The sequence below is a fragment of the Dipodomys merriami genome, unplaced genomic scaffold, assembly GCF_024711535.1.
Source record: "Dipodomys merriami isolate MVZ:Mamm:240054 unplaced genomic scaffold, mDipMer1.0.p SCAF_25, whole genome shotgun sequence".
In the NCBI taxonomy this organism is placed as follows: domain Eukaryota; kingdom Metazoa; phylum Chordata; class Mammalia; order Rodentia; family Heteromyidae; genus Dipodomys; species Dipodomys merriami.
Genome location: NW_027203937.1, coordinates 20390075 through 20415303, shown reverse-complemented (window position 1 = coordinate 20415303; position 25229 = coordinate 20390075). Strand labels below are relative to the sequence as shown.

The following is a 25229-nucleotide window of genomic DNA, read 5'->3' as shown; positions in this document are numbered from 1 at the left end:
TTAGAATTGGCCTTTTCTGAATGTGAGTGTTGCAAGGAGCCGATCCCTGATCTGTTTGGTGCGGGCCCCGTAGATGAGGGGGTTGAGGGCAGGTGGCAGCAGCAGGTAGATATTGGAGAGCAGGATGTGCACAGGCTTAGGAACAGTGTGACGACCAAAGCGATGTGTGAGGTAAGAGAAGAGACCAGGCACATAGAAGGCGAGAATGACACAAATGTGAGAACTGCATGTCCCAAAGGCCTTGGCACGGGCCTCCCGAGTTGGCAGCTGAAGCACAGCATGGGCAATGAGCCCGTAGGAGCCAGCGATGCCCAGAATGTCCACACCTGACACAGCCAGTGAGAGTGCCAGCCCATACAAGTTGTTGGCCCGGGTGTTACCCACCACCAGCTCTACCACTGCCATGTGTGCACAGTAGGCATGGTGTATGATCTTGGCATGGAAGTACTCAAATCGTGCCACCAGCAGAGGAAAAGGTATGACAATAGCCACAGCTTTCAGTGCAAGTGCCGAGGCAGCGTAGCCTACACGGGCTTTAGTGATAAGGATAGAGTAGTGCAGTGGGCGTCCTACAGCCACAGCACGATCACAGGCCATGGCCAAAAGCACACCAGACTCCATGGCGGTCAGTGCATGTACAAAGAACATCTGGATCAGGCAGGCAGCGTATGGCATAGGTAGAGGCCCAAGCCATAGCACAGCCAGCAGCCCTGGGGCTACAGAGGTGGCTAAGCCCAAGTCTGTGGCTGCCAGTGTAGCCAGAAGTAGAAACATGGGCTGGTGCAGTGTGGAATCTATCCACGTAACTGTCAGCAGTGCTCCATTACCTAGCAGCGCCAGCAGATACATAGGCCCAAGTACCAGTGTTAGCCAGGCCTGGGCACCCCCTAACCCTGGGATGCCAGTCAGTATGAAGAAAGCTGGGCGTAGGAAAGTAGAGTTGGAATGTAGAGTTTCTACCATCCTTGGGGGTGAGGGGATGATGATACAGGGTTTATGGGGGCATAATTTCTGATAGAGGAAGGATAAAAGGAGAGGTTTGGGAAGTGTCACAATGATACAAAGCCATTTATGGTAAAGGTATAGATGCAGAAAGGGGCCTGGAACATGACAGGAGTATAAGCTTTGCTTGGGTAATGAAGGTCATCCTTTGCTTCTAAAACCTATGAGTGCAATAGGGGAGATGCAAGGGCAGTGATAGGAAGAAGTAGTTAGGAAGCAGATGACTGCTGCAGTGGCTGGTATGGCCGGAGCGCTCTAATTGGAGGTCAGCTGAGGGTAGAGCTGTGGTCAGTGCTCTTCTCCCTCACAGTTCAAATGGAGTCACTCTTGGCATTTGTATATGGGTGGTTATCAGGTTATGCGGTCCAATTTTGAGAGGACCCTTGAGCCTCAACCTTCTCAACCCTACAATAAGGGTAAGTATAATGATCTTAAGTATTTCCTAGCTCTTAAGATTCTGGAACCAACTTTCTAAGAGGCAAAGAGGCAGAATAGAAAAAGTATAATGCAACAAATGGGATCTCGACGGAAGCTAGGAGCCTAGAGTAACAGGAGAAAACTGGGTGGGTTTGTAGATGTGGGATGCTTAGATTATTCTGAAATTGATGCTGAAATAGTAGACAAATACTAGGCAGAGAGTTAATGCTGTAACAACAGAGCAATGGAGAAAGAGATAGCAGCAAGAAAACAAACTTCCCTTCATTTGTCTTCTTTCATTCTTCACAATCCAGAAGAGGGTGCCACAGAGGAGGAGGAGGAGGAGGGAGGAAATGGCACTCAACCCAGAGTAGCAGGTACATGAAGAAGAGGCACCGCTGATGTTGGAGGATGCAGGATGAATAGATGGATTCCTAAATGTTGAGCAAGGAAGAAATCACTAGCAGAAGGTGTGAGCAGAGAAAGATCTGGAGCACTGTGTGTTGGCAGTCTCTCTTCACCTTTGACCAAAGCCTATGGGGCCATTTATGTAGCTGTTTTTATCTGTTTCCCTCAGGATGCTCCTTCCTCCCACTTGTGTCCTGTTAACTCTTCCCTGTTTGCCCTCTGCTCAATGAAGGTGGACTCAGCAATTAACTTAGTGAGTTAATTCGGAAAGGAGGCAAAGAAAGGGAGAAGCAAGGAAAGAGATGGAGTGGAAAAATTTGGGAAAGAACAATTTCTCTGGGAGATCTTTGCTAGGAGACCTGGGAGAAGGGACTGCATAATTCTTTAATAGAATCTACCCCACTTATTTGTAATTTTGTCTCATCCCAACAAACACTGTCTTCACTTCTTCATAATATCTAGCATGTAGTTGCCTATACATAGTTTTCTCTCTTCTTTTTTTTATTAGTAGATAGTGATTATACAAGGAGATTTCATTGAGCTATTTCCACACATGCTTATAATGTCCTTTATTAAATTCACTGTGAAGTTTTTGCATTTGGCTATGGGACAGAACTGTTAGCCTTATATAGCTCATGTGGGCAGCTACAGTTTTAGGAGTCTCAGGTATCCATGGAGAAGAGAGTTATTCACTATCCACTATATACCAGGTGCAGTGTTTTCTACTATAAAGAAATACCTTTAAAAACACCACAGTATGTCGAAAATTCACTTACAACATTTGAAAAAAGGAGGAGAGTCTAATAAAAATAGTGGAATTACTTTACACATGTGAAATAGAAAGTGTACAAATATGACATCTTGCCTTGAAAAAGATCTGAGTCTTCTTTGTTGAAATGAGTGTTGAAAGTAGCCTATAAATGACTGTGAAGCAGTATGAAGACTTAATAGAAATTGAGAGCTCTAACACCAAATTCCGATGGGTGTAGTTTACAACCTTACGTGATTGGCTGAGGTGGGTACTAGATGTTTGAAATGTGTACATGCTGGACTTTCCAGCTTGGTTATTTGTGTGCAGTTTTCTTTGTTCACCTTGTTTCTCAAAAATGAAGTAACATGTAAGCAAAGCTGAAGGCCACATGATGTTCAATTCCCTAATATATCAATGTGTTTTAACTAGTCTGCATTTCAAAATCAGCCCTGTGACAAATTGTTTGTTCTTGGCCCTGTGCCATGTAATGAAGACAATGGTATACACATACCCTGTTGTTTGAGTGATACCAACAGTTTGTTGGAGGTCAATAAAAACAATTGCATTAGCTGAGCTCAGGGCCAGCTATCATGGCAGTAAGGGAAAGCAGTCTTCCACTCTTCTTGGGAAGGTCAGTGGAAATGATCTCTGATCAAAGTAATGACCAACAGTCCCATAGCACATCTTACATTCATTTACTGCTTAAGACCTAACCTCTCAACAATCATTCAAGGTAACTTGGATGAGACAAAACCTTTCCCCCTTTTACAAAGAAACTATAGGCATATAGAGGTTAAATAACTTGCCTAAGGTCACACACAGCTAGTAATTAGCAAGAGTTAGAATACCAATTCAGACTGGCTTTAGCATATTTTTGCTCAGCCATTAACTTCAATAATTTCTGATTTAGCACATTACTAGTGGTTTTCTATAATAATTTAGGGGAAAATCATACCTGTTTCTGGGATAAAGCAAGCAACAAATTTTATAATTGGCAGATGGCTCCCAGATTTCCTACTGGGAATTTGTAGGAAGAACTTTTGATTTTTTGGGCTGTGTGATCTCTCAAGGAATGGGGAAGGAATGGAACACTCAGGAAGTATGAGCAGGACTTTGAGAGCCATGGCTTTATTTTGGCCACAAGAGAATGCTAATGAGACTTTTGGCTGTCTTGAACATTTGCTTAAATAAATCACAGACCTGTTAAATCCAACAAGGCCAAAAACGAAGTAATTAAGTTCTTAGAAATCTGCTGTCTTTTGAGTTCCCCACTCTCTAGTGATCTAAGATACATTGAGAGCTTGATCTCTGGAAATTTTCTGTTATTTTCTTAGGAGCTACTGCACACTTCTAAAAGTTCTCTGAGCACATGTAGGGGTTCCCTGGCTGGTTTTTCCCTGTGATAATGGAGGAGACAACTTGACACTATCACTGTCACCTTGTGAAACTCTGTCAGAGCCTGCTCCCAGGAGGATACCAGGCCTGTGCAGTGGTGGGAAATGTGATGGAAGGAGGAGAGGAAATTCATTTGTTGACTTTGAAATTGATTCTGACTTTACCACTGCGGTTAATCCAGCTACCATTCAATATTGTTCTCAGATATCAATTTCTGTCCTTGTGTCTATGGTTTTCTGCTTTCAGTGATCCTGGAGCAACAGCACATAGGAGTGCATTATCCACATACACAGTAGGTTACGGTGTAGCAAACCTTGGTTCCCGGTGGTCTCAAAACTGAATCTTTCTCTAGAAAGTTGTAATGCCAACTCTCAATTGTCAAATCACAATTCTCAGGTCACTGTGAGAGCCCTCTGTGACTACGTCGTCGCAGTAGTTGAAGGCTTACCTTTTCTTGATTTCAGGAGCCTATGTAGGTTTCTATTCTATGGAAATGTGGAAGGAGCCATGAAACTACTACACCCATTCTGTCTGTAGCTTTACTTTTCTCTATCTCAGACTTTCTAGTACTTCACTGTTCTGGTTCTTAGTATTTATTAAAGCTCTGGAGGTCTGGGAGTCCCCCATCCCTGACATAATAGATAAGCTTTCACCAAAGCTACAGATTTGAGAGAGCAATTGTTCTCCCTCTTCATTATAATAGAATCTGGAAAACTTAACGTAAGGTATATTAAATAGGTAGGTTTCATTAGGTAGCCGTGCTATTTAGGCAGGAAAAGAAGTTAATTTACCGAACTGCTGCCCCCACCATGCATGGTGGAGAAGCATGGCTGAAAAGGAAAAGGGCGGGGGAGGGGGGACCCTCTGGGCCAGGACTTATCTAGGCCAGGGACAGGAAGAGGTGTGGCCTGGTGGGGGAAAGGTGTGGCCACACTGGATCTGGATGTGACCTCAGGGTCTGGGACCCTCCTAAGGTCAGATGGGAGGCATGTGACCAGAGGTGGCCCAGGATGTGATCTAGTAGGAGGAGAAGGTGACTGCTTCCAGGTCTGCCAGTTACCTAGGTAACAGATACTGGGCAGAAACTTAGCCAAGAGGTAGGGAGGTGTCCCTGTTCAGACCTTACACATAAGTTCTAGTAAGGGTATGGAAGAGGTCTCATCTAGTGTTTACAAACCCTCTTGTGATATTTGCTCTCCCTATATATTTCTTCTTTCTCTGCAAAAGAGTCACAGAATCTCCGTGACATAACCTTTGACCAAATTCGTCCAGTAACCTCTTGCAGGCTGAATTCACAGTTGCTATCCCTGTCTCCTAGGCAACACTGTTGCTGTGTGCTTAGATTAAGACACTGAAACCCCTCAATGCATCCAGTAGTTCTTGTCCCTCAATGAGAGGCAGGGGAAAAGTGCTTCTTTTCTTTTCTTTTTTACCAATAACGATGGAGGAGATGAGTTCCAGAATTGTTTTCCAAAGCCTTTTCTTACTGAAGATAAGTAGTTCCCTGTAAGTGCTCTTCCGCATCCAGAAGTGAAGCATTCAGAAGCTCCTAAGTGAGATCAGATCAAGTCCATCTCTCAAGACGTGAATTTCTCTGAGGTACTACATAGTGCCTTTATCTTTTCTCCTCTTAGCTCCCTTCCTCTTTATAAACTCACACTGCAATGGGTGAGTCTTACAATGAAGAAAGTATTAATAACATTGACAGAATTTAGCAACCACTATTAAGTAGTCATTGCATGTCAAGTACAGTGCTGTAGGTGCAAAAACAGACTCACTACCTTTGTTAGGGATTTCGTGTTTGAATCTTCCTACCCCAAATTGTGGTATGTTGCAACCTCATTCCACAGTGTTATAGTGTTTGGAGATGGAGACTTTAGGACACAATTAGAATTAGATGAGGTGATGAGGGTGGGGTATCCTGAATGAGATTAATGTCTTTATAAGAAAAGGGACAAACACACACACACACACACACACACACACACACATATGTGCACCCCTCCCCATTTCAGTCTTTGGTGCTGTGTTACATGGACTAAGACAATATTTAAATATCCATTAAGACCTATCTCATTAGGAGCCTGTGTACCAGTCTTCTCTTGATTTCTCTTGGAGTATGTCCTATTTCATACCTCACAACTGTATTGTGGAATATTGCAGCAGCCTTATAACTAATTCCCTTACCTTCAATCTGTATTCCTTGTAATTTTTTTAAAATCATGCTGCTATTTGAGAAGTAACAATATGTATGTTCCTACACCCCCAATTCATGTGTTAGAACCTAATCTGCAGTGTGAGGGTATTTGGAGATGAGACTTTGGGAGGTAATTGGGTCTCGAGTGTAGAGCTCTCATGAATAGGAGTAGTACCCTTAAGCAAGAAACCCCAGAGAGTTTTCTCATCCCCTCCATCATATAATAAAACAGAAAGATGATAGTTGTCATGAGTCAGGAAATAAGCCCTCAACAGGGTGTTCACACCTTGGTTTTAGACTTTTAAGAATTGTGAGAAATAAGTTTGTTTTTTAATGGTGCAAGTATTTTAACCAGCTTTTAATTTACTGTTACTTCTTTTCTTGAAATTATATCGGGTTGTAGGCCCTCCAGCATAGCTTCAGTTTATTTCTCTTAGTTCCCTTAATTGGGGACTAAGTTCAAGACTGAGTCTGAAATCTTGAAAAAGTTCTTTGTTTTTCCCTTATCAGCTTTGTAAGTCTGTCTAAGCCTCTATTTTCTCATCTGCAAAATAGATAAAATAATAGTGCCTTTTCTCACTGGATTGTTCTGAAAATTAAATGAGACAATTTATGTTTAAAAGTTAATATAGTGATAGGGATGTAGAAAACATTAATAAACATTAATAAACATTAACCCTTAGTATTTTATTGATGGGATTCACCACTTCGTTTATGTTATATCTGAAAGCATCTATCTATCTATCTATCTATCTATCTATCTATCTATCTATCTATCTATCTATCTATCTCGATATCTATGCTTTTTGTCTGTAGCTACTAATTAGCCTTAGACTTAGTGCTACCTCCTGGCACCAGTGGAAGAGTTTTCATTTCTCATGTGGTTCATTGACCACATGCTCAATGATCCCAGGGGTGACATTGACACCGCCCTCTAGAAGGAAGGCAATGGTCTCTCTCTCAGACTCTAGATATAAAGTCCTAGTCAGGGTTGGAGCAGTGATCTTCTCTCAGGCCAACATGATCAGTCTTCAGCGTTCTCTTTTCTTATCATTCCTCCTCTTGCAGAATAAGCAAAGTGTTTTTTCAGTTCATTTCTACCACTTTCTCAATCAATGTAATAGGTGAGTTTCAGATCACTGGTGATGACAAAAGGAGGGACTGGTAGCAGTGGTGTGTGGGAGAGAGAAAATGGATATGTAGGAGAAACCGAGGTGAAGGAAGATATATGATGAGAGAAGAATTGTGGCATGTCAGAACACATGCATTGGGAGAGACATCAGTAGAACTAGGTAGTGGACCCTGGTAGAGATAGAAATGGAAATAGGGAAAGGGGCCAGGAAAAACACTAAGGGAATGTGATGAAAAAGAGAATGGAGGGAAGGAACGTGGAAGAAAATGAGGGAAGGGATAACAAGTTTGACAAAAAATGTACTTATTATCTTACTTATGTAACTGTAACCCCTCTGTACATCACCTTGACTATATTAAAAAAAAGAAAATTACTTAAAGAAAAAAGAAAAAGAGAATGCTTGATGAAAGGTTTGAAGTCAGTCTATAGAGTTTTCAAAATTGTATTATGCAAGAGAAGAGGAGTAGTCACAAAAATTGTGTAGATCTTGATCATCATCTTGTTTGTGGTGAAACAAGCAAAGCTACTGGAGCAACAAAGAATTACTAATAATTCCATGGTTCATTTGTGCAAATAGTGCTAAAGTACTTACCATGTTCCAGGTTCTTTGCTTAGTGCTGTTAACTGTTCAGTCCTAGAGTGAGGAGAATTCTTGGAGACTAAACTGGAAATATCATCCTAATTTCACTTCAGGTCCTGAATTTTGCAGTAAGGTTATTAATGAAGCCATGGCTCTCCATAGGAAACAGGTGGATGATATTCACATTTGATATAATATCATGTTACTCAAATTTGGGAAGAATCCCCAAAATATTTAGAGGTCATAAAAGAAATGAGTAGGTGGACATTTTCTTTCTTTCTTTCTTTTTTTATTGTGAACATACTGTACAGAGGGGTTACAATTACATGGGAAGATAATGAGTACATTTCCTATCAAGCATTGTAGCCTCCTCCTTTGTTTCCCCTTCCCATCCCTTCTCAGCCTCCCCCCGTCCCCCCAACCCAATCCTCCCCCCCACCAGAGTTGTAAAGTTCGTTTTTGACATGACAACTTGTACTTCTCATTGCTGCTACGGGTCCACCTGTATCCTTATTTAAACGACTTGTTTTTCCCCTTCCCCTCCACAAATTATACTGGAGGTGGACATTTTCTTGAGTCATAATAACTGCCAGAGGCTGGGGCAGGGACAGACTGCAGACATGTTGGTCAGGACACATAACATTTCAGTTAAGCAGGAAGAGTAAATTCAAGAGATCTATTTTATATTATAGTGACAATAGTCAATAACATAATATTTACTGAAAATTGCTGAGCATAGACTTTATGTTTTTTTCCATAAAATAATAAATGTGTGAAATAATATACATGATAAGTAACTTTGTTTAGCTATGTCACAGTGTATTTTACACATATCAAAATATATTGTATACACTGAACATATACATTTCTTATTGGTTAAGTAGAAATAATTTCAAGACCCATGGATTCACTATTAAGAGTATTTCATTATCTTAAGGCAATCTTAGTGCCTTTCAGCATGTGTAACACTAGTTTTAGATTGTGAAAACACTTTACATGATGTTGTTAAGTGCCTGTGATCAAGGGTGAGGTATAAATCTGATTTTGCTCCAGTATATGAAAAGGTAAGCCATTTACAAGTTTTGACATCACACTTTATACATATATATATTATTATACTGAATCACATTCATTTGTACAGTGAATACAGGTTAATGATAAAAGTAAAACAATAAACATGCTGCTGGCTGTATCCTGGTTTGAATCTTTTGGGTAAATGCTGAGGAGTGGAATTGCTGGATCATAGGGTAGTTCTGTGTTTCATTTTTTGAGGAACCTTCATACTGCTTTCCAGAGTGGTTGAACAAATTTCCATTCCCACCAACAGTGCATTAGGGGTTCCCTTTTGGCTGCATCCTTGCCAGCATTTGTGATCATTTGTTTCTTTATGCAACTCCCTAAAGAGGGAGCTGGCATTACCAAAAATGACAGCTGGGTAGGACTTGCAAGGTTTGAAGAAGATACTGAGCAGGAGATATGAAGAAGAAAAGAAAGAGAGAAAAGAAACAGGTGAGGGGCAATAGGGAAGTGTCTGTTTTTCCTTAGCCTGCTCTTGAGATTACTGTAGTTTCCACTCCAGGTTTTTTGGTTATGCCTGAAGCTACTTCTTCACACCACAGTGTCCCTGGGGCTTCTCTCAATAACTGAGGTGATTTCCCTCTTTCTGCTGAGATAGTGGGTGTTTTTCAGAGCACTATAAGGCAGCCTGCTGGGAAGTTCTGAGCTCATCTAAGTGCATCACTGGTGGACCTTCCGAGTGCACCTGAAGCCTTCGGGTCTAGGATCAGAGACACCAAGTTCTTCTGAGAGACCTGTTCTTAGGCTACTTTTCTCTCCTTGGATACTTCTTTCATTTATGTTTCTACTCTTAACCTCTTTGGAGAAAAGGAATTTCCTTTGGTCAGAGTTGGGTGAAAAATAGGGCTTTAACTAAATATTCACTAAGATGTTTTGCTTACAAGAAAAAAAAAATAAAACAGCATCCAAACAGATAAATAATGAGGACAATAAAGTAACAGTAATTCCTGCCTTTATGAACACTATATGGATGGATACACTCTTTTAATTCTCAAAATTATCTGCTGTGGTTTACTATTGCCTGTATCATACAAACGAAGAAAAAGAAAAAAGAAAGTTGTGTAGAAGTAAAGTACCTCTGCTGAGCTTGCCTTGCTAGTCAGGAATGACTGGGAAAAGAGCTCAGGGGGTCTGACTCTATAACTTAAAGTCTCCTTTTTCTCTTTCTCTTTCTTTCTTTCTTTCTTTCTTTCTTTCTTCCTTTCTTTCTTCTTTCTTTCTTTCTTTCTTTCTTTCTTTCTTTCTTTCTTTCTTTCTTTCTTTCTTTCTTTCTTTCTTTCTTTCTTTCCTTCCTTCCTTCCTTCCTTCCTGCCTTCCTGCCTTCCTGCCTTCCTTCCTTCCTTCCTTTCTTTCTTTCTTTCTTGTCCTGGGGCTTGAACTCAGGGCCTGGGCACTGTCCTTGATCTTTTACTCAAGGATAGCACTCTACCACTTGAGCTTCTGCCTTTTTCTGTTTATGTGGTACTGAGGAATCAAACCCAGGGCTTCATGCATGCTAGACAAGCACTCTACCACTAAGCCACCTTCCCTGCCTGTATTCTCTTTCTTTCCAATCTGGGCTTTTTTTTGTCATTCTGATGACAATTCTCTGAGAACTCTGGGAGTTACTTTCTATGAGACGTTGGATGTACTTTTTAATACATATGTATTTTGTTTTTTCTTCTCATCCCTTTCTTCTTCCTCCATGAGTCTAGAATCCTCCAAAGGTGTTTGGTAGAGCAGCAGCCAGCTGAGAGGAAGTTTGCTGAAAACCCACTGAGTGACATGAAAGCCCTTCCTACAGGCAGTAATCTTTTTCTCTAGAACTTCATGACCAGCTGTCCATCCCTTACTGTCTCACGCCCCATCCTGCCTTTGGATTCTCACTATTGGGGTGATATGGTATCATTAGAGTGGTAAGCAGAGATTGAGGGTTGCTTTTATAAGAATTTACATGAGTAGTCATACTGTGTTATTGAGAAAGGATACATTACTAATGAATGAGGTATGGGGAAGCAGTAAGAAATGTCCAATAAATTTCCTTCTGTGGAAAATGACTTTGATTTCTAGTAGAGATTTTGTTTCTGTAAATTTGAGTTCAGTGCTTTAAAATAGAGGCAGAAAAAATGTTAACAGTGGTCCTTCCTGTCTATGCCTATCCTAGAAAAGTTCAGTCTTTGTTCTAAGTAAAAGTTGAATAGATATTAAAAATATACTGACTAGGACTGTATATTACCTTGCCTGCCTAATTTCTTGTTGGAATTTGACCCTGTTCCCTTCCTTGTTCCCTGGGATGGGATTGTTCTCTCCTCACAATCCATTATGCTCGGAGAAAAGGCATTTACATAGAAGTAGAGGGATGGGCTCATTAATTGAGGATTTCATTCTTTTATATGACTTCCTCCATGAAGCGATCTGAACACCTTTATTAGAAGATACAGCTAGTATTTATTAATTTGATGCCTTTAAATACTTACTTTTCTCTTTACTTGTCTCTTCCTCTCTCTCTATCTCTCTTTTTCTCTCTCTCTGTTACTAGAGTTTGAACTCAAGGTTTCCTGCTTTCTAGGTTTGTTTGTTTGATGGGCACACTACCACTTGAGACATATGTATACTCCTATTTCTTGATTATTTTGGAGATAGAGAATAGGGAACTTTTCTGCACAGGCTGGCTTTGAACCATCCTCTGGATCTCAGCCTCCTGAGTATCTGGGATTACAGTGATGAGCCACTAGTGCCTTGCTTCTTTAAGAATCTTGATCAATAATCTCTTCCCTACTTCTAATAGCTTATATCTAGCTGTAGAGAGATAATTATTGTATGAGTTGTGGGAAAACTAGGATAGCAAAGTTTTATGTTTAACACTTTTTGTTTTGATGGTGTAGGGTTTGAACTCAGGGCTTTGAGATGGCTAGGCAGGCATTCTATGAATCTAAACCCTTTTCTGTTGGATATTTTTAAGATAGGATCTTCTTTTTTGTGTAGGCCAGCCTAGACCCTGATCCTCCTCTTTATTCTTCCTGGATAGCTAGGATGATAGGCACAGGCCACTGTGCCCAGCTTTTTCAGTTGAGATGGGGAATCTTACAAACTTTTTTTTTTCTTGCTTTAGGCTGTCTTGGAACCCAGATCTTGGTCTCCATGTCCCCAGTAGATACAGACATATGTCAATGGTGCCTGGCACTTATTGAATAGATTTCAGTAGCAAGGAAACCTGAGTCTTTCTGAGGGTTTCAGAACAAATAAGGTGGGAAGGAGAATGTGTTAGTGGAGCAAGTAGAGGGAAGGGGGACAGAATGTACTGATTCCATTTTCTCAGAAGTGCTGCTGTTTGAATCGTTTTATGGATAAGTCTATCTAGACACAATCAAGAGCTATTTGTGTGGTTATGTGGAACTATCAGGGAAGGATTATAAGGAGTTTATAAGGTGATGAATAATGATTCCTATCGGTTTCACCACCCAACACATTTTTTAAGAAAGATCTGAATCAGGGTCAGTGCTGATAAATACATTCTTTTGGTCCTTTCCAGATTTCTACTTGGTACTCTTCTTCAATGCACATGGAATCACAAATTCAAGTATTCTAAGAAATACTCAAGATCCAGCAAACTTAATAGGCTAAATATAGTCAAGTTAAAGTATGGCTAATAGGTTTTCAATTTTGTTTTTTTGGCCAGTCCTGGGACTTGAACTCAGGGCCTGGGCTCTATCCTTGAGCCTCTCTGTGCTCAAGGCTAGTGCTCTACCACTTGAGACACAGCACCACTTCTGGCTTTTTCTGTTTATGTGGTACTGAGGAATCGAAACCAGGGCTTCATGCATGCTAGGCAGGCACTCTACCACTAAGCCACATTCCCATCCCAGGAGATACATTTTTATGAACACATTTCAAAGTGGTATATCTGAAGGAGGTAATTTGTGATTAAGATTTGGCTAAACAAGTGGAAACATGAAAATTTAAGTAGGCACAGACTGATAGCTTTGGGAAAGGGACAAGAACAGCATGAGTAGGGGGCAGACAGTGCTGGTGTGGAAATGGTAGAATGAATGGTGGAAAGGTATTGTGGGGTCCTCTTATAGGGTGATTGGAGGCAGGTATAGCCTTTGTTGGATTTTCAAACAGTGTAGCCACAGAAACTCTATATACAAATGAAACACTGTGGGCCCGAGGCTGTTTCTACACCCTAGTGTGCATTCTCTAGGAGAGTCCAGCAGTTTTTGGAAATTGACCCTATCTTTTGTGATTTCTGTATAATCTCAATGGTGCTTTCCTATCATTTTCAGTGGACTCATCGGCTTCTGAGCCAGTGTACAAAAGACTGTAGTGTGCATCATGACTGACACCAACATTACCATCTTCCATCCCACTGTTTTTGTCCTACTTGGCATCCCTGGGTTGGAGGTGTATCACGTGTGGTTGTCTGTCCCCCTTTGCTTCATGTATGTCACCGCAGTCCTGGGGAACAGCATCTTGATCGTGGTCATCGTCACAGAACGTAGCCTTCACGAGCCCATGTATTTCTTCCTCTCCATGTTGGCCATCACAGACATCCTGCTATCCACCACCACGGTGCCCAAGGCTCTGGCCATCTTTTGGCTCCATGCTCACAACATTGCCTTTGATGCCTGTGTCACTCAAGTGTTCTTTGTGCACACAATGTTTGTGGGGGAGTCAGCTATCCTGTTAGCCATGGCCTTTGACCGCTTTGTGGCCATCTGTGCCCCACTGAGATACACAACGGTGTTAACACGGCCTACTATCCGCAGGCTTGCTCTGGCCATTGTCATCCGAAGCTTCTGTATCATCTTCCCGGTGATCTTCTTGCTGAAGCGGCTGCCATTCTGTCGGACCAACATTGTCCCCCATTCATACTGCGAGCATATTGGAGTGGCTCGTTTAGCCTGTGCTGACATCACTGTTAATATCTGGTACGGCTTCTCGGTGCCCATTGTGATGGTCATCTTGGATGTGATCCTCATTGCTGTGTCTTATTCACTCATCCTCCGGGCGGTGTTTCGTTTGCCTTCCCAGGATGCTCGGCACAAGGCCCTCAGCACTTGTGGGTCTCACCTCTGTGTCATCCTCATGTTTTATGTTCCTTCCTTCTTTACCTTACTGACACATCGTTTTGGGCGCAACATTCCTCGACATGTCCATATTCTCTTGGCCAATCTTTATGTGGTGGTGCCGCCAATGCTCAACCCCATTGTCTATGGTGTGAAGACAAAGCAGATCCGGGAGGGGGTAGCTCATTCGTTCTTTGACATCAAGACTTGGTGTTTTTCACCTGCCCTGGGCTGATGGTCCCCAGGAGTCTTCTTTCCCAGCTTCATCAAGGAAAGTAGATGTGGAAGGCAGATATTTTCTGTACTTGGATGGATTTTCTTTCTTTCTAATTCATTCTTTTCATCTCACTACCTTTCCTGTGTTCTCCTCTAACTTTTTATCTTTTTCTCCCAAGCCTTTGTTTCCTCTTTTCTGTTAATACATTCCAACTCACAAATGACAACTATGGGTACATGCTCTCTGGTTTGAGCATTTGGTGTCCTAAGTAAATTAGACGTTCTTCAGAAGCATGGGGAACTGAACTTCACATGAAGTAAAAGTTACAGACAAAATGTATAAAAAATAATTATCACTTAACATTATTTTCCTTTATAAATCCCCAAATGTGCTTGGATTCTTTATACAAAATTAAGTAGCTCTCCACTACCTTCTATGATACTAGGTGTTTTCAAAGAACAGTCTCATATGCCCTTCATCTCATTCTTTAAATTTTAATTCAAGAGTAGCCTTCAATGTGAGTTGAAGTCTCTCCTAATTTCTCCAGAGAAGTTAAGGATTCTACCTTTGGATGTCTTGTGCATTTTACACAAACTTATAACTATGCACAGTGAATTGTAATGAGCTGCACATTTATTTGTACCCTCAATTGACCATAAATTCTTTGAAATTTTTCATGTTTGTACCATAACTGCATTAAAAATACCTGATAATAAATAAAGGCAGATTGTACTTCAGGTGTATGCCCAGGGGAGAATGAAGGTTACAGCTATTTTTATAACAGGTAGGAAACAGGGTTAGAGGCATGGCATAGAGGTATGTAGTAGATACCCATTATTCCGTATATAAAAATGTACTTAAATTGTTTATGTCAGATATTTTGTCACAGCAATGGGAAACATGGATAGTACAATTATAGTAACAGTTCCTGTTTATCAAGAGATGACTGTATGCTTGAAGCCATGTTGAGTGCTTTGTTGCATTTCCTCATTTGCTCTCATATGACAACTAGTAGCTAAGGCTGTATTGATCTCTGTTTAAAATCTGAGACAAGGTAAGAGGTACAACTTTGGTGGGGGGAGACAAGGTAAGAGGTACAACTTTGGTGGGGGGGAGTGTAGTCATGGAGATGGGAGGGCAGGGATGGTAGGGGAAAAACAAAGGAGGAGGCAACAATGCTTGATAAGAAATGTACTCATTACCTTGCTCATTTAATTGTAACCCCTCAGTATGTTATTTTCAAAATAAAAAACTTATTAAAAAACAATAGTAATAAAAAATAATAGTTAAACATTAAAAAAATAAAATGCAGGGGTAAGCTGACCACTGGTGGCTTATACCTGTAATTCTAGGCTGGGATCTGTGGATCGTGGTTCAAAGTCAGCCCTGGCAGGAAAGTCTGAAAGACTCTTATCTTCAGTTAACATTAACCCGGAAATGGAACTGTGGCTCAAGTGGTAGAGCACTAACATTGAGTAAAAAAACTCAAGGGTGCTCAAGTCTCACAGAGAATAATCAAGATCACACATTTCTATCAGTATAGAGTACTGATGTCAGTTTCTTTTTGAAGTCTTCACCAGCCCCCCCTAAATTAGAGAAAATTATGAGCTTTTGTGTTTCTACAGCAATGATATTTATGGCTTCAACTGAATATTAGTTTACTTTGTTTATGAAACCATCAGAACTTTAATTCTGTGATCACAGAGAATATGTTATACTTAGTACAATTCTAGCAATATAGCATAGGACTAAATGTGGATATGAATTGAATTGTTGATGAAGTTATTGACCTATCGTCCCTTCATTGTTAAATATTATATTTATGATCAATAAAGTTTTATGATAGCTGGGTGCCAGTGGCCTCACTCCTGTAATCCTAGCTACTCAGGAGGCTGAGAGCTGAGGATCATAGTTCAAAGCCAGCCCAGGCAGAAAAGTCTGTGAGACTCTTATCTCCAATAAACCATTAGAAAACCAGAAATGGCGCTGTGGCTCAAGAGGTAGAGCATTAGCCTTGAGCTGAAGAGCGCAGGGACAGTGCCCAGGCCCAGAGTTCAAGCCCCACAACCGACAGAAAAAAAGTTATGATAATCACATACACATAGACACAGACACAGACACAGACACACACACATACACACACACACACACCTCACACCATTCATTTAGGTCCTTCTGATTTCCTGTTTCTTCTAATTCTCTACTAGTTTTTTTTTTTTTCCAATTTCTCTGCAAGTTTCTACGTACATGGAGGCTTGATTTATACTGGGATTTAATAATCTAGCTATTTAGTAGACTCCATAGTCATGAGCAGATGTAGTATATATAGAGAATTCAGGAAGGACAAAGATTTTATGACCTCCCCGCTCCCTGAATTAGTCCTCTCTAGACTAAGAATAGTGGGGAAGAGGATGAATCTTGATCCAAGGGTTTCCTAAGATGAGGATAATCATCATTCAGCCAACCACCTCTAGACTTCCCAGACAAGTGCTGTACAGAGGAAAAGCACTGCCACAGGCCAAACACCATGGAAAGGTTAAATACTACTCACCCTGCTGCCTGCATCTGAACTTCCTGGTGCAGTACTGGGGTGTTCTCTGTTAATAAGGTTCTACAACCCCAGTGCCTCATATGCTGTGTTTTTCAGCCCCTCAGCAACCTATTCTACTCTCCTAGTATAGCCATGGTTGCTATATTATATGTGGTAGTCAGTTTTTCATTGCTGTGCTGAAATACCTGAGAAAAACACCTTCAGGGAGGAAAGATTTGTTGTGGTTTACAATTTCATGATGGTAGAGAGCATGATGGTAGAGAGGATATAGTAGAGAACCATTCATCTCATGGCATCTAGGAAGCAGAAAGAGAGGAAGAAGAAGGGTCTGGGATAAAATATACCCTTTAGTGGACATACCTCCAGTGATCCACTTCTTTTAACTAGACTCTACCTATGAATTGTCCCTTGAGCTATGAACTCATCAGTGAATTAATCAACTGGTGATATTAGCAACCACATGATCTATAAACCTCTGATTTATATCTAAACTATAATGCTAGGTCATTCCTATCATCAGCTGGTTTATTTGCTATTATAGAAGAAGACTTGAGGGCTGGGAAGGTGGTTTAGTGGTAGAGTACTTGCCTTGCATGCATGAAGCCCTGGGTTCGGTTCCTCAGCACCACATAAGCAGAAAAAGCCAGTAGTGGCACTGTGGCTTAAGTGGTAGAGCGCTAGCCTTGAGCTGAAGAGCTGAGGGACAGCACCCAGCAGGCCCAGAGTTCAGGCCCCACAACCGACCAAAAAAAAAAAAAAAAAAAAGATGACGAATTGAGAATGCTCTTGGGTTGAATCTTCCTTTGTCTTTCATGGATATTGCTGCTTTTCTTTGGCCTTATTACAGAGAACATATAATTTTCCTCTCCCTACCACTCCTGGAGTTTTGATGATTAATGACTCCATTTGACCCTCCCCTAGTCTTACCTTCCATAGCGTTCTTCATTGTTGTCTCAGTACTACCAAACCTGGTCATTGTCTCACTTCAGCAGGGAAATTCCCCTGCTAGGAGGCTAGTTTCTGTAATTTCTAACAGATCTAACTCCAGTAGGTAGGCTAAATGGACAATTCTGCCTATTTTAATTTGTGATAGGAAGTTGTTATGGTTTGAATATCAAATGTCTCTCTCAGGCTCATGTATTGAATGCTTGGTTGCCAGTTAATGATGCTGTTTTGGGAAGTGGTAGAAACTTTAGGAAATGGGCCTAGCTAGAGGAAGTAGACAAACAAGGGTGTGACTTTGAAAGTTAAATCCCTGGTTTCCTGCCCCTTCTCCCACCCACCTGTTTCTTGCCCACCATGAGGTTAGGAGTCTTTGTCGCATGCTCCTATAGACATGTTGTTCTGCCTTTCTTAGGCCCAGAATCAACTGAGGTGAGGACTGCAGGTTTAAACAGCCGAAACTAGGAGCAGAGATAAGTAATTCTTCTCTTTAAGTTATTTCTCCTAGGTATTTGTTTACACCAACACAAAATTAATACAATGATGTTTTCTCCCTTATGTGTAAGCACACAATTGTATTCCTAAAGCCTTTCACTGACTTGACCTCTTATAAGAGATATCTTTACATATCACCTTCACTTCCTCATCTCTTTAGTCCATGGGCTATATAGTACTCTGTCACTATAATGAAATCACTCTTTCTAAGGACCCCTGTGTTGTAAATTCTAACCAGCATTGTGTTACATAGAGTCTCACTCAGGAACAGATGGTCTATTCAAATCAATATAATTTGAGAAGGGCCTCTTTACAAAGGTACAATCGATAAGAGTGTAGTCAGTAAAAGTTCTGAAGTAACAGCATGGTTTCTTATGGCCAGTAATGGCAATTGTTACTATCTCTAGACCTAAAGGGGAGAGCCACTGGAGTCCTGAAGCAGAAGCTGAGTTAAAGAAGCTTATGTTGATGGTGGTTTTGGTTTAAGTTGTTGAATTCATCCTCACTCTCCAGATGTGAGGGTATGTTTTAAAACTAACACCATTGTTTTCATGTTGATTTTGCTGGAATGTTTGATTGTGTATGATGTTAAAATTGTTCTGGACAGAAGAAATGAACAGTTGATTTTTTTTCCCTTGATGCTATTGCTATCAATAGAGGAGAGAGCACCAACCAAGTATGGAAATTCTTCTCTGCTAAAACAAAAGGCAGGCATGAGTTTGGATGTTAGAGTGGGGTGTTATGGGTCCAAGCATTGGGGTTACCTTCTGGAAAGCACTGCAGGATTTCAGTGGACAAGGTGATTGATGGAGTGTGTATGGAGCACATTGAATTATTCCTGAGATTGTGAGTGTTTTTCTCTGAGATTAGGCCATCTGTGTTTGCTAATTGACATCCATAAAGTCAGTCACCCACACTTCCATACGCTGAGAGGTGGGTGCTATCTCCTTCAATTTCAAGAGATGTTTTCCAGGTCCATGAGAAAGTCTTGTAAAATGGTTAGGAAGCTAGGAAATTTAAGTGCATTTCACAGAGGCAGAAAAAGTATTTATAATGACAAATGTTTTTTTTTGAAGCAGATGCCTTAAGAAAAAAGCCAATAGCCCAGAAGAAGCACCTTTAAAATTTAGTCAAGCTGAGGAGAATGTTGAAGCTATCTTAGTCACTGTATGGTTACTTTCCTTTCTAGTGTTAATCTTAGAATACTAACAAGTTGGGGCTGGGAAGGTGGCTCAGTGGTAGAGCACTTGCCTTGCATGCCTGAGGCCCTGGGTTCGATTCCTCAGCACCACATAAGCAAAAAGAAAAAAGCCGGAAGTGGCGCTGTGGCTCAAGTTGTAGAGTGCTAGCCTTGAGCTGAAGAGCTGAGGGACAGCGCCCAGGCCTAGAGTTCAGGCCTCATGACCGGACCCCACCCCCCCCACCCCCCAAAAAAAGAATACTAGCAAGTTGTGGTGGTATATGCTTATAATCCCAGTGCTTAAGAGGTTGAGACCAGAAGATCACAAGTTAAAAGATATCCTAGACAGTATAGTCAGATCTTGTATTGACAAATAAAACAAAAAGTAATCTTGGAATATTGCTACATGCAACTTTTAGAGGAGACATGGAGTATGGTAAAACCTTCATTTATGTTTGAGCTTGTCCCTCATGCCTCGTAGGATATAATGGCTCATAGTTGTGTAGGTTATCTGCCTTGTGCATTCTCCGATATTCTGGGGTTATCAACCCATTGCTTGATTTTGAGTCCAGTCCTTTAGACATGCCTCAATATTCCTACTGTACTCAAATATTAATTACATGCTGCCTATTTTAGTATGAAGTAATGCTGAGTTTGAATCACCATTAATATTATTTGTAGTGGTTCTCTTTTAAAAGCCTCATTTTGGGGCTTCTGTCTTTATGTTTTTAATACCACGGAAGCTGCCTTTCATCTGTTGAAGACTCTTCGTGTTTTCTGTCACATTAGCAGCTCTGCATTTGTTGTTCAGTATGCTGTGGATTGATTAATTACTGACCACACTGTCAATGATGGCTAGGCTGTGGAGTGCAAGGGAGTTGCTATGAGAGGTAAGAGTGCTCAGTCTGTGCTACTTCTGAAATCTTTAGCATTTATTCACTCTTTGGATTGTTTCAAAACTTTCTTCATGACCCAGTACTTTTTATTAATGTTTGAAATGTCATATGAGAGGAAAGGGACACATATTGTCAGTTTTTTACTGAGGGATTATTTAGCATTCAAGGTTATCAGAACTTTCCCCTATTGTAGAGACTAGGAAGCTGTCTTGGCTTCCTAAATGACTAAGAGATGAAAATCAGATTCATTTCTGACTAATCAGATGTGAGCAAAAAAAAAATACAGTCTATGGAACATTTCATTTCTATCTCTTCATTTCTCTTGTCTGGAGTATGGAGCTGAGTGTGGAAGTCACTTTAGTTTAAGATGACAGCAGAAAGACAGAAAGAGTTTGGCTCATTGATAGTATGATGGAGGTAGTTTAACAATGCCAAACTACCAGATTCTCTTTCTTTCTCTGGTATGAGCTATACAAAGTCTAGTTTTGTTAATCTTCTATTCTAGTTTCTTTTGTGCACAGCTAAGTATAATCTAAGTTACTTATTTAGCAAGCATCACTATACATATAAATCAATACTGGAATAGGATTAAGGGCTGAGGAATAAATGCTTAGATTAATGGGTTTTCAAGGCAGTACAAAATCAATTAAATGGAGACAAATAATTGTCTTCTCTACAAATAAAATTAGCATGGGGGCTGAACAATGCACTATTGAACCACCAGTGGGTCATGGAAGAGATTAGAAAGGAAATCCAAATGTTCATGATATTTAACAAAAATAAACACACAAAGTACTAGCTCCTCTGACACAGCAAAGGCAATACTCAGAGGCAAGTTTATAGCTCTGAGTTCCTACATTAACAAATTGGAGAGATTTGAAACCAACAATTTAATAAGGCACCTAAGCTCCATGAAAAAGAGCAACTAGCTAAACCCCAATCCAGTAGATAGAAACAAATAATTAAAATTAAATCAGATTTAAATGAATTAGAGTCCAAAAAAAACCATAGAAAGAATCAACAAAACAAAGAGTTGGTTCTTCAAAAAAATTAACAAAATTGACAGACCCTTAGCAAATCTTTTTTTTAATTTTAATTTTTTTATTGTGAAAATACTGTACAAAGGGGTTACAATTACATGGGCTAGATAATGAGTACATTTCTTATCAAGCATTGTAGCCTCCTCCTTTGTTTCCCCTTCTCATCCATTCCCATCCTTCCCACCCCCCTTAGCAAATCTTATCAGAAAAAGAAGAGAACACACCAAATAAACAAACTCAGAGATGATAATGAAACATCATCACAGAAACATCCAAGATTCAGAACATTATAAGGGAATACTTCTCAAACCTTTATGCTAATAAGTTTGAGAATCTGGAGGAAATGGACAAATTTCTAGCAAATATTGACTTGCCCAAACTAAACCAAGATGAGTTAAACCAACTTAACAGCTCCATATCAAACATCAAAATAGAAAGAGCAATAAGATACCTCCCACCCAAGAAAAGCCCAGTACCAGATGGATTTACAGCTGAATTCTACCATGCCTTTAAAGGAGAACTCCCACTAATACTCCTCCAACTCTTCAATGAATTGAAAGTCAAAGTTCACTACCAAACTCTTTCTATGAAGCCAGCATACCCTCATCCCCAAACCAGGCAGGGACTCATCAAAGAGAGAGAACTACAGACCCATTTCTTTGATGAACATCAATGCAAAACTTCTCAACAAAATTTTGGCCAATTGACAACTCATCAAAAAAATCATACACTATGATCAAACAGGATTCATTTCAGGGATGCAAAGCGGGTTCAATATATGAAATCAATTAATATAATTCATCACATCGACGGTGCAAGGATAAGAACCACATGATTATCTCAATAGATGCAGAAAAAGCATCCAACACTACTTTATGATGAAAGCTCTGAAAAACTAGGAATCCTCAATATAATAAAGACTGTGTATGACAAACCTACAGCCAGAATTATACTTAATGGCGAAAAGCTAAAGTCATTTACTCTAAACACAGGAACAAGACAAGGATGTCCACTCTTTCCACTTCTCTTCAATTTATTATTACAATGCCTCGCTACACCAATAAGACAAGATGCAAACATAAAGGGAGCCAAATAAGGAAAGCTGAAGTAAAACTCTCTCTCTCTTTGTGGATGACATGATCCTCTATTTAAAGAACCCCATGGACTCCACTCCTTAGGTACTCGAGCTGATTTAAAACTTTGGCAAGAAAAAAAAAAACAAAAAAAACAAAAACAAAACAAACAAACAAACAAAAAAAACTTTGGCAAGGTAGCAGGGTATAAAATTAACCCTCAAAAACCAATGGCTTTTCTGTATGCCAACAATGAGAAGAACTCAGCTGAAATCAGGAAAGCAACTCTTTCTGTAATAGCCCCACAAAAAAGAAAATACCTAAGAGTTAATTTAACTAAAGAAGTGAAAGACCTCTACAATGAAAACTTTAAAAACTTGAAAAAGGAAATTAAAGCAGAACCAAGGAAGTAGAAAAACCTCCCACGCTCCTGGATTCGGAGGATTAACATTGTGAAAATGGCAGTACTGCCAAAGCCTGTCTACAAATTCAGTTTGATACCTATTAATATCCCAACCTCATTCTTCAATGAAATAGAAGAAGCAACCCAAAAATTCATATGGAACAATAAAAGACCCCGAATAGCAAAACCAACCCTTAGCAGAAAGAACAGTGTTGGAGGAATATCAATACCAAATTTCGAACTCTACTACAAAGCCAGAGTCATCAAAACAGCTTGGTACTGGCACAAGAACAGACCTGAGGACCAAAGATATAGAATTGAAGACCTAGAAATGAACCCACAGACCTATAGCCACTTAATCTTCAATAAGGGAGCTAAAAAAATAGAATGGAAGGAAGACAGTCTCTTCAGTAAATGGTGCTGGCAAAATTGATTAAATACCTGTAGAAAACTAAAGCTAGATCCTTATATATCACCCAGCACCAGAATCTACTCCAAATGGATCAAAGACCTCTGAGTCAAAGCAGACACTCTGAAAACATTACAGGATGGAATAGGAGAAACCCTAGGTCTCCTTGGCACAGGCTGAAATTTTCTAAATAGAGACCCAGAAACACAAGAAATCAAAGAAAGGTTGGACAAATGGGATTGCATAAAATTGCAGTTTCTGCATGGCAAAGGACATAGCTAGCAAGATCAATAGAAAGCCCATGGATTGGGAGAACATCTTCACTAGCCATACAACAGACAAGGGCCTCATATCTAAAATATACTTAGAACTCAAAAAATTAAATCCCCCAACAACAAATCCTCAAAGAAACAACCACCTGATTAATAAGTGGATTAAAGACTTAAAGAGAGGCTGGAGGTGTAGCTCAGGTGGTAGAGCACCCGTCCAGCAAACACAAGGCTATGAGTTCAAAGCTCAGTACTGGTGAAAAAAAAAATAGAGTAACAAAAGACTTAAAGAGAAACTTCTCTGAATAGGAAATAAGAATGGTCAATAGACACATGAAGAAATGCTCCACATCTCTAGCCACAAAGAAGTGCAAATCAAAATAAGATTGAGATTCCACCTCACCCCAGTTAGAATGGCTACAAAAAATCTAATAACAACAGATGCTGGAGGGAATGGGGCCAAAAGGGAACCCTACTGCATTGTTGGTGGGAGTGTATACTTGTTCAACCACTCTAGAAAGTAGTATGGAGGTTCTCAAAAGACTATACACATAGAGCTCCCCTATGACCCAGCAATCCCACTTTCTGGGCATTACCCAAATGATCACAAACAAGACCATACTAAAGCTACCAGCACAACTATGTTTATTGCAGCATTATTCACCATAGCTAAGATATGGAACTAACCCAGATGCCCCTCAGTAGATGAATGGATCAAGAAAATATGGTACATATATACAATGGAATTCAGTAGAAAGAATGACACCATCCCATGTGTTAGGAAATGGAAAGACTTGGAAAAAATTATATTAAGTGAAGCAACCCAGACCCAAAGAAACATAGGTCCCATGGTTTCCCTTATTTGCGATAATTAGCATATGGCTAGGAAAATCTTACCAGACAATCAGAAAAAGCGAAAAGCTATGTACATATGACCATATAAGATGATGCTAAGTGAAATGAACCCCAATATAGGGACACAAGAGATTTTTTTCTTTGTTGCTGTCGTTTTTAATGTAGTATGTGATTTTTTTGTTTCTTTTTTATGTTCTTTTCCCCCTATGGTATAACCCCTGTTGTCACTATATTTGATTCTGGCCCCCTGCATGTACATTTTTCTAATTTGGGGAGGGTAAGGGAAATAACCAAAGGCTGAAACAAGGATACAGGTTGACCCATTGTAACAATGAGATGTACAAGACACTGTGTTGAAAATGAACTTTACAACTTCGGGGTGGGGATGGGGGGAGGTAGGAGTTGGGGAGGTGGGGAGGGAAGAGATGGTAGGGGAAAATCAAAGGAGGTGGGTAACAATGCTGGATAGGAAATGTACTCATTACCTTACTCATGTAACTGTAACCCCTTTGTACAGTATCTTTACAATAAAATATATATTAAATAAATGTTTAGAACAATTTGATAACCATATGCAAAACATTGTAGTTGGACTCATTCCTTGCATCACACACACACACATTAACTTCAAATGGATCATACTATGACCTAAATGAAAGGGCTGAATCTCTAAAGCACTTAGAAGAAATAGGAATATGTCTGTTTTGAACTTGGCTTGATCAAAATGTTCCTAGATATTTCACCAAAAAGACAAGCAAAAGAAGAATATAAAGTGGACTTAATCAAAACTTAAAACATTTATGCTTCAAATGATTCCATAAGAAAGTAAAAACATAATCCATAGGATCAGAGAATTTATGGGTCATATATAGAATAAAGATCTTGTATTTGG

At 40.1% G+C, this 25229-nt stretch overlaps 2 protein-coding genes across 3 annotated transcripts; one reads left to right on the top strand and one right to left on the bottom strand.

The window, feature by feature from the left end:
• Or52w1 (olfactory receptor family 52 subfamily W member 1) lies at nt 1-963 on the bottom strand. Its single transcript, XM_070034745.1, has one exon. The coding sequence runs from the start codon at nt 961-963 to the stop codon at nt 1-3; it is 963 nt and encodes a 320-aa protein (XP_069890846.1).
• Nucleotides 964-13076: 12113 nt separating this feature from the next.
• Or52b2 (olfactory receptor family 52 subfamily B member 2) lies at nt 13077-15146 on the top strand. Of its 2 annotated transcripts, XM_070034744.1 has the most exons (2): nt 13077-14188; nt 15144-15146. In XM_070034744.1, exons 1-2 carry the CDS (start codon nt 13274-13276, stop codon nt 15144-15146), a joined length of 918 nt encoding a protein of 305 aa, XP_069890845.1. In that variant the 5' UTR covers nt 13077-13273. The 2 variants fall into 2 exon arrangements, with proteins under 2 accessions (XP_069890845.1, XP_069890843.1); XM_070034742.1 differs by lacking the exon at nt 15144-15146 and having other exon boundaries at nt 13077-14242.
• The last annotated feature ends 10083 nt before the right edge of the window (nt 15147-25229 follow it).